The 12,298-nt window shown below is 27.9% G+C and overlaps 5 protein-coding genes across 5 annotated transcripts; 3 read left to right on the top strand and 2 right to left on the bottom strand. All coding sequences in view use genetic code 12, as the record gives it.

Annotated features, from left to right (window-relative positions):
- Window positions 1-1,611: 1,611 nt before the first annotated feature.
- Window positions 1,612-3,166, top strand: KGF55_005471 (integrase zinc binding domain-containing protein; the record flags this gene model as incomplete). Its single annotated transcript, XM_051760487.1, has 2 exons — window positions 1,612-1,876; window positions 2,541-3,166. 2 exons carry the CDS (start codon window positions 1,612-1,614, stop codon window positions 3,164-3,166), a joined length of 891 nt encoding a protein of 296 aa, XP_051611886.1.
- Window positions 3,167-3,447: 281 nt separating this feature from the next.
- KGF55_005470 (uncharacterized protein) lies at window positions 3,448-3,708 on the top strand (the record flags this gene model as incomplete). The annotated part of the gene is made up of 1 exon (XM_051760486.1): window positions 3,448-3,708. One exon carries the CDS (start codon window positions 3,448-3,450, stop codon window positions 3,706-3,708), a length of 261 nt encoding a protein of 86 aa, XP_051611885.1.
- Window positions 3,709-4,906: 1,198 nt separating this feature from the next.
- KGF55_005469 (uncharacterized protein) lies at window positions 4,907-7,594 on the top strand (the record flags this gene model as incomplete). The annotated part of the gene is made up of 1 exon (XM_051760485.1): window positions 4,907-7,594. The coding sequence occupies one exon, from the start codon at window positions 4,907-4,909 to the stop codon at window positions 7,592-7,594; it is 2,688 nt and encodes an 895-aa protein (XP_051611884.1).
- A 1,300-nt stretch (window positions 7,595-8,894) lies between these two features.
- KGF55_005468 (RAD50) lies at window positions 8,895-9,531 on the bottom strand (the record flags this gene model as incomplete). Its single annotated transcript, XM_051760484.1, has 2 exons — window positions 8,895-9,148; window positions 9,408-9,531. The coding sequence occupies 2 exons, from the start codon at window positions 9,529-9,531 to the stop codon at window positions 8,895-8,897; spliced, it is 378 nt and encodes a 125-aa protein (XP_051611883.1).
- Window positions 9,532-10,743: 1,212 nt separating this feature from the next.
- Window positions 10,744-11,880, bottom strand: KGF55_005467 (uncharacterized protein; the record flags this gene model as incomplete). The annotated part of the gene is made up of 1 exon (XM_051760483.1): window positions 10,744-11,880. The coding sequence occupies one exon, from the start codon at window positions 11,878-11,880 to the stop codon at window positions 10,744-10,746; it is 1,137 nt and encodes a 378-aa protein (XP_051611882.1).
- Window positions 11,881-12,298: the final 418 nt, after the last annotated feature.

Genomic DNA, 12,298 nt, shown 5'->3' with positions numbered 1-12,298 from the left:
AGGTTCTTCATCAATTGTTCCTGAATAAAAATATTTGTTTAATGATTCTCGTGTATGATCTTTTTGTGCTGATTCTTGATAACTCATTTTTGAACTATAAATTTATCAATGAATATTTCGAAAATTCTTATTTGAATATAACTATCAAATATGAGATACTTTATTAACTTATCACTATTTGCGAAATATTCTTTCAATTTTTCTCTCTATTGTAATTCTTCACCACATATAGACTTTTTATCATTAATGGATACAATTTTAATACTTTCAATTTCATAATATTTCATTAACTTATCACTATCTGCGAAATGGTTATCACTTTTGACTTCTAATCTGTTAGAAAACGAGACCAGAAGTGCGTGCGATTAAAATAGTGACAGTTAANATCATTTTGATAATGTTTTCACCTATTTTATATTATTCTTTAACTATTCAAGTAGTATTATGTACTCCTTGAATTATGTTTCTTCAATTTATCTGTAAGATCTAAAATCATATCATTCATATTCATATTTCATTTTGTGTAATTAGTGGATTTTCAACAAATTCACAGATGTCACTACCAATTACTCATATTGAAAAAGTTTATTGAAGCACATAATCAAGAAGCATTTGTTACAGGATTTTCAACTACTACATTAGATTGAAATGAATTTGTTTTTCGACAACCATCTTTTAAAATACCTTATCATAATAAAACATTGAAGTTAGTTGTGGACACAGGATCAATGAGTTCTTTCATTAATTATAATACAATACCTGAACATTTGAAAAATAAATATTCATTGAAGAAATTTTCAATTGCATTAGAAGTATTAATAAACTTGTAGATTACATTACTGAATATATTAATATGGATATCAATATTGGAAACCACAAACTAGAATTTATTACATTTATTTTTGATCAAATTCCAATCAATACATTACAATTAGGACAAAAGGTGAACGGAATACGAATAAACTAAATACTAATAAGACTACAAATACATTAAATCTTTAAAGATGAAATAAGGATGCATAGGAATTCTATAGATTAATTGGTAAATCTTACGCTTTGCATGCGTATGTTATCGGTTCAATTCCGATTGGTTTCAGATAAATATGATATAAAATTATTAAAATTAAATTATGATAAATAAGTATAAATTCATATATGATTATCATTCAAATTTAGTTAAATTCACACAAACGGTCAACAATATTCAATACCAGTTCAAATAAATTAAACAATAGCAACATTAAGAATTAAAAATCATTCAGCTAGGATAGTAGAATTGGAAGAATTATTACAACCAGTTTTTGATAAATCCATTTTGAATCAACAACAACAAAAATCATTTATTCTGCAATTAAAAGATATTACAAATGTATTTATACTACCAGGAGATCAAGTGAGTTTTATTCATGAACAATATCAACAATCAGTTATGATACTATTAGAAGAACATAAGCCATGGGTAGCAAAAGAATTTCCACTACCACATAATAAACGTCAAATTGCAATTCCAATGTTTCAAAATATGTTACACGATAAACAATTAGTTAGAGTTGAAAGTGAATATAACAATAGTTGGGTTTTACATATCAAACCGGATGGATCTGGAAGATTATGTTGACTAATATCAATGACGAAGCATCATCAGATGATAATCATTTAAATTCAATTATTAAAATACTTTCAGAAGTTGAAAAAGTTGGTCTCAGAACAAAATATGAATTATTTGGATTTGCAATTGATCAAAATGGTAAAAGTATTGTTACAGAGAGAGTTAAGGCAATTGAGAAATACGGACAACCAACAACTAATTCACAACTTCGACGATTTATTGCTGCAATTATTATCGAGGAAATATTCAAAATTTTGCAAAAAATATGTTACCTTTATATCAACTACTCAAAAATGAAAAATTCAAATGGACTGATGAATCAACTAAAGCATTTACTCAAATGAAACAAACAATAGCAAATTCAACCAAAGTAACAGGAATAGATAGTAATTTACCTTTCATAATTAATACAGATGCTTCAACTAATTCATGGGGTGCTGTAGTTAGACACAAAAAAAGGATAAATCTATGGTAATAGTTGCTATTTATTCTGGTATATTCAATTCAACTGAAATATTATATTCAATATATGAAAAGGAATTATTAAGTATTTATAAAACTTTACAACTTATTAGACCTTACATTATTACTTCGCCTTTTGTTGTTCAAATAAATTGTGATAATATAGAAGTAGTTCAACTTTTAGATAATATTTCAGCCAATGCACATGCACAACTTCGTTTATATAAATGGTTAAATTTCATTAGAGAATTTAATATCAAAATTGGATATGTCAATACTAAAAATAATAATTTTGCAGATGCTTTAACAAGACAACATGAAACTGTACCATATTTATCAGCTTTAGAAGAAGAAATTAATATATTTAAAACTAAAATCTTAAATCATTCAATCAAAAATCTACCTGAATCAAATAAATATAAAAAATTTCCACTACAATCAATTTATTATTAATTAAAAACATTACAAGTTCCAGCTAAAATTGATCATAATTTCAAATTAAGGAAAAATTTTATAAGAATAGCTCATGAATTTACTATTATTGATGACAAATTATATAAACTTGGAAAATTTGGTCAATATTTCAGAAATTTAGTTGTTGATGCAGATGAAATAAAACACATATTCAATTTAGTTCATAATGATCGTGGTCACTCAAAAATTAATTACATGTATCAATACATTAATCAGTATTATTTAATACCAATTTTATATTCACTTATTAAAGAACATATTAAGAAATGTCATGAATGTCAAACACATGATGCACATGGAATTGAGAAAGATCAATTATATATTCATTTACCATTAGGACTTTTTCATACTATAGTTATTGATACAATTGATACATATATTTTATCAGCTAGAGATCATTTTAGTGGTTGGATTGAAGCAAGAATTAGTAATACAAATTCAGCATTAGATGTTGCAACATTATTATATGAAGAGATTATAACAAGATATGGAATATTTAATACACTTTTTCTGGAGCATGGATCAGAATTTTGTAATCAAGTAATTAATCATTTGACTAAGTTTTACATTATTCATCATAAAATTGCTTTGTTAATCATCCAGCATCAAACGGTAAGATAGAAAGAGGAGATCAACCTATTATTAACTTTTTAAAAAAAAATCCAAAATCATTATATTGGAGAGATTATTTTGCTACTGCATCATGGGTGGATCGAACTTCAACTAAAGCTTCAACTGGATACCTGCCACAAAATCTTGTTTTATGTTATCAAAGTTATTCAACATTTGATTTATTATATTATAATCAACCGAAATTGCAGAAATATACATCAGCAGAGTTATTCAAATTTAGATTCAATTAAATTCACTATAGAAACAATCAACTACTTAGTGCTTCTCAAATGTTAAAAATTCAAAGAACAAAATTAAAACAACAATTTGATCATAAAAATAATATAAATACCTCAATCAAAGAAGGAGATTTAGTTTTAGTATGGGATAGACCTTTCAAAACTCCATTTGCTCAATCCATGAAGAAATTAGAACCACGTTGGTCTGGACCATATGAAGCTTTAGATAGGTTTTATAAATTAAGTGAATTAGATAATACACCAATGGAAAGGTTATATACTAGGGAGATGTTAAAAATTTATTATGTATAATCTTCAGGGGGGTTTTCCTCCGGGAGAACTATGAACTTACGAGACTAGACTTCATGCACATTTATTTTTTTTTTTTTTGGTTTTTCGACATACATTCAAATAACTAATATATACACTAGATCTATATAATTACAATTGTATGTAGGATTCCTAAGCATATGGAATCGATAAGCCAGTTAAGATGTCGTAGAAATAAGTATTAACACATATGCTAAACAATATAAAACAATATAAATATGACTAAAGAAATATGTAAATGTATATTTAAATAATTAAGGTTTTTTAATAATAATATCTGTACTATATATAGTCTACTACTATATTACACATTGACCCTGAAAATCTGAAACCTTTCTCGGTTTATCATAGTTAAGAATCATGAAAATTTTAAAACAAAATTTACCAGAGCTAAAAATTGAATTAAGCCAAGTAAATTCTGAAAATAATTACCACCATCGAGTACCCATGCTTTTTGGCTTTCTGTTGATATTATATAATTTAATATAGATGCAAAATTGAGTGTTTTAGAGGAGCTTGGAAAATAAGCTTTTTTTTTGCTTAACTATGGAAAAATGACCTTTTTTTTCAGCAAAAAAAAAGATAATTTTCAATAAATGCACACTTTATCTTCTCAATTTTTATCTTTTCTTCAAAACTACTTAATTATTTATTAAATTAAAAGTCTAGCTTGCTAATTCTTGAAGTAACAAACTTGATGTGTTGGAAAAAGACGTCTAACTAATATCCTATAAAATTCTTTGATCTTCAATATAGCTTTGTATATCATAGCATCCAAAAATTCCAATTCTTCATTATTATATTTTTTTTATATAAATTTATTATATTATGACAAAATTTTGAAAATTGTAAGGATAGTGTTCGACTGAGCAATACCTAACCAATTCGCTCTCTCTAGCTCAACATCTATATTTTTCAAAATATGTGAGTTTAACTGAGCCTTGCGTTCAGATTCAAGTCATTGGTTGTCGTAGTTCAATTAAACTACCTACATTTGTAATATTTAACAATTGTGATACATCATTTTTTGCAACCAAAATAGAAATTAAATAAACGCGTGAATGTATAACAAAACAAATTTATTTTTACAACCAAATTTATAATCATCATAAGCACCCATTTCCAACCACAAAAAATTATTATTCATGACAGATTTTGCAAACAAAAGAAACAATTAAATATGAATCAAGGTCAGGAGTTAATCTGTTCGACAATCAAAACCAAAATTTTGGATTTTGATCGACAATTCAAAAATCAAAATCTAATGAAAAATTCCAAGATGTCAAATATTGAGTTTCCATTAATTTTACATTTGGACCCTACCAGCTTCACCCATGATAAATCTTTACCAATCATTATAAAAAACATAGGTGGTTCACATAAAATTAATATTTCATTGCTCATTAATAATCATTATTTGGTCATACTACAAGAAGTATCTAAAAAATTTAATGATAATGTACAAACCCTACTCAAAGACAGGATTGACTTAGAATATATTACATCTGGGAGAGTTTCTATCATCGTTAATAAAAATTTTCAGAATGAAGATGTCTTGGAGGTTAACAAAATAAGTAATAAGCTAAGCTCTATGGATGCAAGATATAGAACTGTTGATTTGGTAGCAAAAATTCATTCGTATCACATCAAAATTATAAATATATACTTTCAAAATGACCAATGTGAACAAAAATATCAACATTTGAAAGAAATTTTTGAGGAATTGAAATGCTATAATGGATTTTTACTTTTAACAGCAGACTTTAACTTCAATACCAGTAATTTTGAGAATGCCCACCCACAAGACTCATACGTCAGATACCTTCAACTAATCGACGAATTTAAGAAAGATCATGATTTAGTTTCTACACAAAATGCCTTTGGTGTTCGTTGTACCAACTTTGGTTCATACAGCTGTTCACCGGACCTCACCTTAATATCAACTAATTTAAAAAATCAGTTAAATTTGGGGGAATTTAGATGGGATTTACATTCTACACATTGTTCACAACGAATATCAATTTGTGAATCCGATGTATCAGATATGACTGAGTTCTCTGACTTTAAAGCAAATGGAGATCTATTAGTAATGAGAAACATCTATTCTGGTAGAAAGAATCAGATGGCTTCAATATTGACTTTTTTGGAGACTAAACTTAAAAATTCCAATTCTTCAACAGAACAAGCTATCAAAGTTCAAATCAAAAAATTTAAGGAAAAATATGATGAAGCCACTGAACTTAAAGATAACATGACTGAAGCTTTGAAAAAGGGTCCAAACAAAATTTCCAGTTTGAAAAATTATGTAACATCGTTATCATCTGTACATGATCATTTCTCAGAAGAAGAAGAAAAAGAAGAAGAAGAAGAAGAAGAAGAATATATTCATAATATTTCAGGAAATTTCGATGGTTCAGGTGCTACGTCCAATAACTCAGAAGAATCGGACACTCCAGATGATCAAATCAAGGAAGGTGTTGTTGCTAACTTACCAACTCCAAATGCACCTTATGACGGTATTCCTTTACCTTTTTATTTGCAGTGGTATTTGTTGAAGCGCTATAAGCAAGAGGTTCAAATGATTACGGTCACTAGATTTGACAATATAGTCAGAAGTTTAGAGAACTTGTATCCAAAAGCAAAAGAACTACATTTAGACAGAAAAAGAGTTTCATTATTCATCACCAACATGAAAAATTCAAATAATATCATATATGATCATGGTGACACTTTTCAATTTAAGGAAGAATATTTGAAACTGAAATTTGTCAAAAGACCTGAATCAACAACTATTGAACCGAGGGGTAGATACAACTATATTAGTGTGGACTTGATAATACAGTTTAATAAAATTGGAGCCAATTACAGCGAAATCGCAAATCAGTTGAATGAGATGTATGAGTCAAACTTTTTTCAATACGAAAATGTAAGAGCTAAAATAAATTCTTTACTCAAATCTGGTTATGTTGAGCCAAGGGATGGTATTGATATTGACAATGCCCCAAGTATAAATTTTAGTTTCAGCTTAGTATTCACGGAAAAATTTATTCAAGAATCAATAATAAATGTCGATGAAGGAGATGATCGTGATGTTGATATTAAATCAGTATTGTGTTTGCACAAGTATGAGAAAACTTTAATTTTTCCATTGTTTTGGAATTCTTTAGATTATGAATTACCATATATTCTTCCAATTGAAAAAAAACTTGGTATCAGACCGTACAAATACAAAATCAAATGTCCAGAATATTACCCACAAATTGCTGAATTAATGAATAAGCAAATAGTTAATGGAGTTGAACCCCTCACTTACTCATGGAAAAGTTTGAACTTTCCGGCAAATCAAGTAGAGGAAAACTTGACAACAGCAGTTTATCGTGTGAAACATATATATTATAAATTTAATGGTAGCAAGTATATTGAAAGAACTCCTGATGAAGTAGCTGCTGCATTGATTAAAGAAAATCTCAAGACTAAAGACAGGGTAAGATTCAAAGGCGAGAAAATAGACTGGACAGTTGACGACATCATGCTTCTTTGGAGGGCATGCCGTGAGCTTACTTATGATGACAATTACCCCAACTTTCCACTTATTAGAGAAGCCTATTTTCCAAAACAAGATTGTGATACTTTGCGTAGAAAATATATTTCATTTTTCACCAATAATGATGAAATTAGTTCTGAAGAGTCGTCGCTTATATATGATATTATGGTGGGGTTTAATCAAGGAGACATCAAATGCACAACAACAATTTATACATATATCAAGAATGAACTAAAAGCTAAATTGAATATTGATAGGGAATATAGACAAATTAAACAGTGGTGGGAAGGTGTGGGTAAATTGATATACGACTTAGATAGCTAGAATGCATTAGAATTTCTTCTACATTTTTCCTTCATTCTTACGATTTTTCTTAAGTAGTATCCAACAATCGATAATATATTGGACAAATTCAGAGATAACGAGTCACGAAAATATTGATTTTTACATATGCATTACAAAGTTTCATATCGAAGGTGTACACCTATAATAGCAATCACGTTAGGGGCATGTTGATGGAATTTTGGAATATTTGAATGGATTTTCCTGTGCAGCGGTCGTTTTAATCACCAAAATTTGGGAATATATCCAAACCAAATCATGGGAACCATACCATCGTCGGTAGGACATGCGACGCAACCCAGTTTTAATATAAAAACTTGATAACTCGTTTTTAATACGCTTAGAATTTTCTTGATACTCTTGCTATTTTTTTGGTGTCATGATCATGTGGATTCAATCGAAAATCGGTTTCATCTAATCTATTTATTCGAGCTCTATAATCCAAATTTGCCATAATAATATATTTAATAAGTGATGAACTTTATACTTCCTTTTCTAAAAATTCAATGGTGGATGCATTTTCAGAAAATTTCTGCTTGATGAATTCACATTAAGATAATACTTTTACCATTTGTGATGTATTTCCTTTGCAATTTTGATAACACTTTTGTCTCAAATCCTTCATGGCATTATCAAATGATGTAAATTTGATGACTAATCTGAAATAAACTGAACTTCTTTTTGTAATTGATATCCTTGTTTTGAATTATCATCTTGAATTTGTTTTAATTCATGAGATTGTTGATCCTTCTTCTCTTTTGAGACTACCTTGAATATCCGTGGTTTTTGTTTCCGCTTTAAAGTCGTTTGTCTGAATATCAAATATATCTCTTTTAGTAATTTCAACTTCAGCTAATGACTTTTCACGATTACTTATAATTAATTTAGTATCTTTTACTTTATGTTCTAATTTTTGTAATTCCATTGAAACTTCATTTTTTCATCCATTGTTGTGTTGAGAATATGCCTTAGATCTCTTATTTCAGTGTTTGTATCTCGCTGTTGCCCTTAAAAATATTTTACGGAAGCTACTGCTGTATAAAATCCTTCGAGATCATCAATTTGATTAGAAAGATTTTGAATTCCTGAATTAATCTAGTAACATCAGATAAATGTTTTTCCAAAACTTAACCTGAATCTAACGATGATTCTAAGCTTTCAATTTTTCGATTTCAACTTTGAGATTTTCACTTAATTGATTTTGCTTTTTATTGAGTTCAGACAGATTCATCAAATATAGGTCTCAATTTAATAATTTCTCTATGACTTATAACTTTCAAAATTATTTTATTATCATCAAGTTCTTTGCTAATTTCTTCAGCTCCAATTTAACTTCTTCAATTTTACTATCATCAAAACCTTGTTGAAGCTCTTCAATAAACTTTATTGAAACATGATTCTTTAAGGCTGATTGACCATAATTTTTTGTGATTTCAGATGTATTTACATCTTCCGTTACATTTTCATAATTATCATCTAAATCTTGAAGATTTTGTTTATAATCATCAACATCACCATCGATAACTTTGCTAGTATCTTGTTCAAGTGATGTAATTTTTGAATTGTTTTTGGACTTGAAATTATTGATCTTGGTTTTGAATTATTCAAACGAATTTATTTTGTTTTGAATGTTGAAAACTTTTTTTTTGTTGATCATCAACTTCATTAGAAATTTCAATGAATTTTTCAGTATATCTACTTTCAACAAATTCGATTTCTTTATCTCATGAATAATAGATTTATAATAATCTTTGATTATGGATTTGATTTTTTCAATCTCTTCTAATTTGGAAACAACAGAAACTATTAAAAAATGTCAATTTTGATTTCAACTCTGATTGTTTATTCCTTGCTTTTGACTTTTTAAAATATTCATCTAAATCATATTCTAATTTTGAAATTTCAGTATTTGAATTCATTAATTAATGTCGAGATCTTTCAATTCAATTTTGGAGTTTTTGTCATTGAGCTGTGGAGTGGTCCGTGTTGATTCTTCCTTCTTGTTAATTAGTTCTGAATCATTAGTTGCAGTCGACTCTAACTTTCTCTTCAAGACGTATAAAATTTGCTTGTATTTTTGTTAATCATTGTTGAGTATTCCAAAGTTTATCCATCTTTGAAAATAGAGCTTATTAATTCTCGAAGTTGAGATTGAGTTTTTGATTTATTTGATTGATTTTTTTGTATTAACTCCTTTTGCTGTGACTGAATTTGAGTACTTTGTTTTTCAATTGCAGTTTGAAATTATGTTCATTGATTGATTCATCTTCAGTTAAATTCATTTCTAATCGATATGAATATTCTGATAATACTTCAAATATCTTATCAACATTGACATCATACTCTGGTTACTTAGCTTTCAATGATCCGTCTAATCTAAGTAATGAACAGTTTCATTTTTTAAGTTAGACTCTAAATTTTTACCAAGGTCTTGTAATTGCCCAATCTCTTCATTTTTGGAATCAAATATAGAAGCCACATTCTTTTGTTCATCATATAAATTTCCATCAGAATTTGGTAAGATTCCAATTGTTCTTTTTAAAATTCCTATATTTTGTAATAATGAAGATTTTTTTAATAATCAATAAATTGCTTGAATGAAAAATTAAAAAAAAAAATGTTCAAGGTTGGCAGTGAATTTTTCAATTGCTTCTTTGGTTATTTCGGACACTGTTGTTGTAATTAGATACTTTGGTTATTTCGAGTATAATATATTATGTTAGAATTGGTTAATATATAAAAATATATAATAAAGAACGAGGAAGTGAAAATGTTAAAGTATTTAACAATTTCCAGTTCATAGTGAAAAATATTATAATAGCCTATATATGCAATTTTGATTAATTAGATCAATCAACGACAATAATTCTAGTACACAACAAAGCAGTTGATTGGTTTAACATTAATTTTTCTGTATCTTTTTCCTTTTGTTCTATATTGATAAGGTCACTAATTTCCTGCTTCATTCATTCCATCCAAACGATTTTGAGTTTTCTTGCTCTAATTCCATGTTTTAAATAATTTACACTTTAATCAATTAATGTTATAATTGTTGACATTTTCTTCTCATAGTGCTTGAATCATCTATAACTTTTGTAAGTTTTGAAACTTGAGAAATATCAGCAAATTTTTCAATCTTCATTTAAACTTTCATTCTGAGCAATGGAAAATCTATTTATATCTTGTGAAATTGTAGATGTTACGAAATCCACACTCGTAACCAAGTCTGCTTCGAAATCTACTGTATCCTCTTCCATATAATTTTTGATTAATTCTTCGACTTTTTGCTTCGCTTCTCTGTTATAATCTTCAATTCCAGCCATCAATAATGTAGGATCAATGAGAAAAGGAGATACCGAATCAGCCAATTGGACAGGGTTAGCAACTTGTTCAGCTGGATTTGGATCGTTTGTGGTTGAAGTAGTTTCTTCAATTTCCTGTTGACCATATACCAACTCCAACAACTTGACCAAATTGTTATATGAATCTTTATTATATCTAACACTCAAATTCATTTGATCCGAAACGTAATGTTCATCTAAATATATATTTCTTGAAAAATCATACTCTTTCCAGTCGGCCATTAAACTTAAAATTTGTTTCCAGACTCTGATATATTTCACACGCAACGAGAATCGAAATTTAAAAATTATTTTCAAAACTTCTTCATTTGTTAATATTTGTGAGTCAAATTGAGTGAATAAATTTTTTCTTCCTTCACTACCGTACGATTTGGCATGAATTTTGTAGGTTCCAATTTTCTCGGGACTAAACAAACAATTCTCATTTTCTAACAAGGAATCATCAAGTGTATCACAGTGTCTTTGATAGTCAACTGAGTCTAAATCAATTTCCTCGTTGTTATAACTATTTTCAACAAAAACCTTAATTCGCTTTAAATAACGATCCATACCATCAACTGTTCTTCCTTTTTCTTTTGGAAATTCTAAATTTAAAAAGGTTTCCATTTCGTCTTCGAATTTAAACGGTTGATTTAATTGAAATTGTGGATATCTCGAAACCACCCTTAATATAGTTCTGAACCCCTCGACATACTTTTCTCTTGTATTATGTGCTAGTCTAAAAAGAATTTGAAGATTTTTGACATTGTTGAGAATCTCCCTTTCAAATTTGATCATGACTTCTTCCTCCTTTTTGTTATATCTATCATCATCAAACATAATATATTTGGAAACCATTTCTTTATTAAAAGGTAAATTAGGAGTCAAAATATAGTTTGACGCGCTTGTTAAAGGATAACGCGTCATTTTAACTATGGTTGCTGTTGTTGTTGCTGTTGTTGTGTCATTCAATGATGTAGTAGTACAAGTATTATACTTTAAAATTTGATTAAGTTTTTGATTATTTGAATTTGTATAGTTGGTTATATCAATAACTGAGGGTATCTAAAATTTTTACAACGAGATTTAAACATAATAAATATAAACAAAACTTTAAGTGCTACCAACGAAAAAATTTGTTATTACACGACATTTCATTCACTATTGTCAATTCCCATTTAGGGGCTTTAGATTTGAAACATATAGACGAGGACCTAATTTATATCATTGAGATTATATTTATATCCTACGATTCCCACTTTTATCTTATATTTTTTATATTTTTATATAGCTAGACAGACAAGAACTTATTAAATTATCATATTATTCATATTCTATTCATTTA

The sequence above is a fragment of the Candida pseudojiufengensis genome, assembly GCF_024610245.1.
Source record: "Candida pseudojiufengensis strain CBS 10847 chromosome Unknown scaffold25, whole genome shotgun sequence".
Lineage (NCBI taxonomy): Eukaryota > Fungi > Ascomycota > Pichiomycetes > Serinales > Debaryomycetaceae > Lodderomyces > Lodderomyces pseudojiufengensis.
This window is presented reverse-complemented; position numbering and strand designations above follow the sequence as displayed.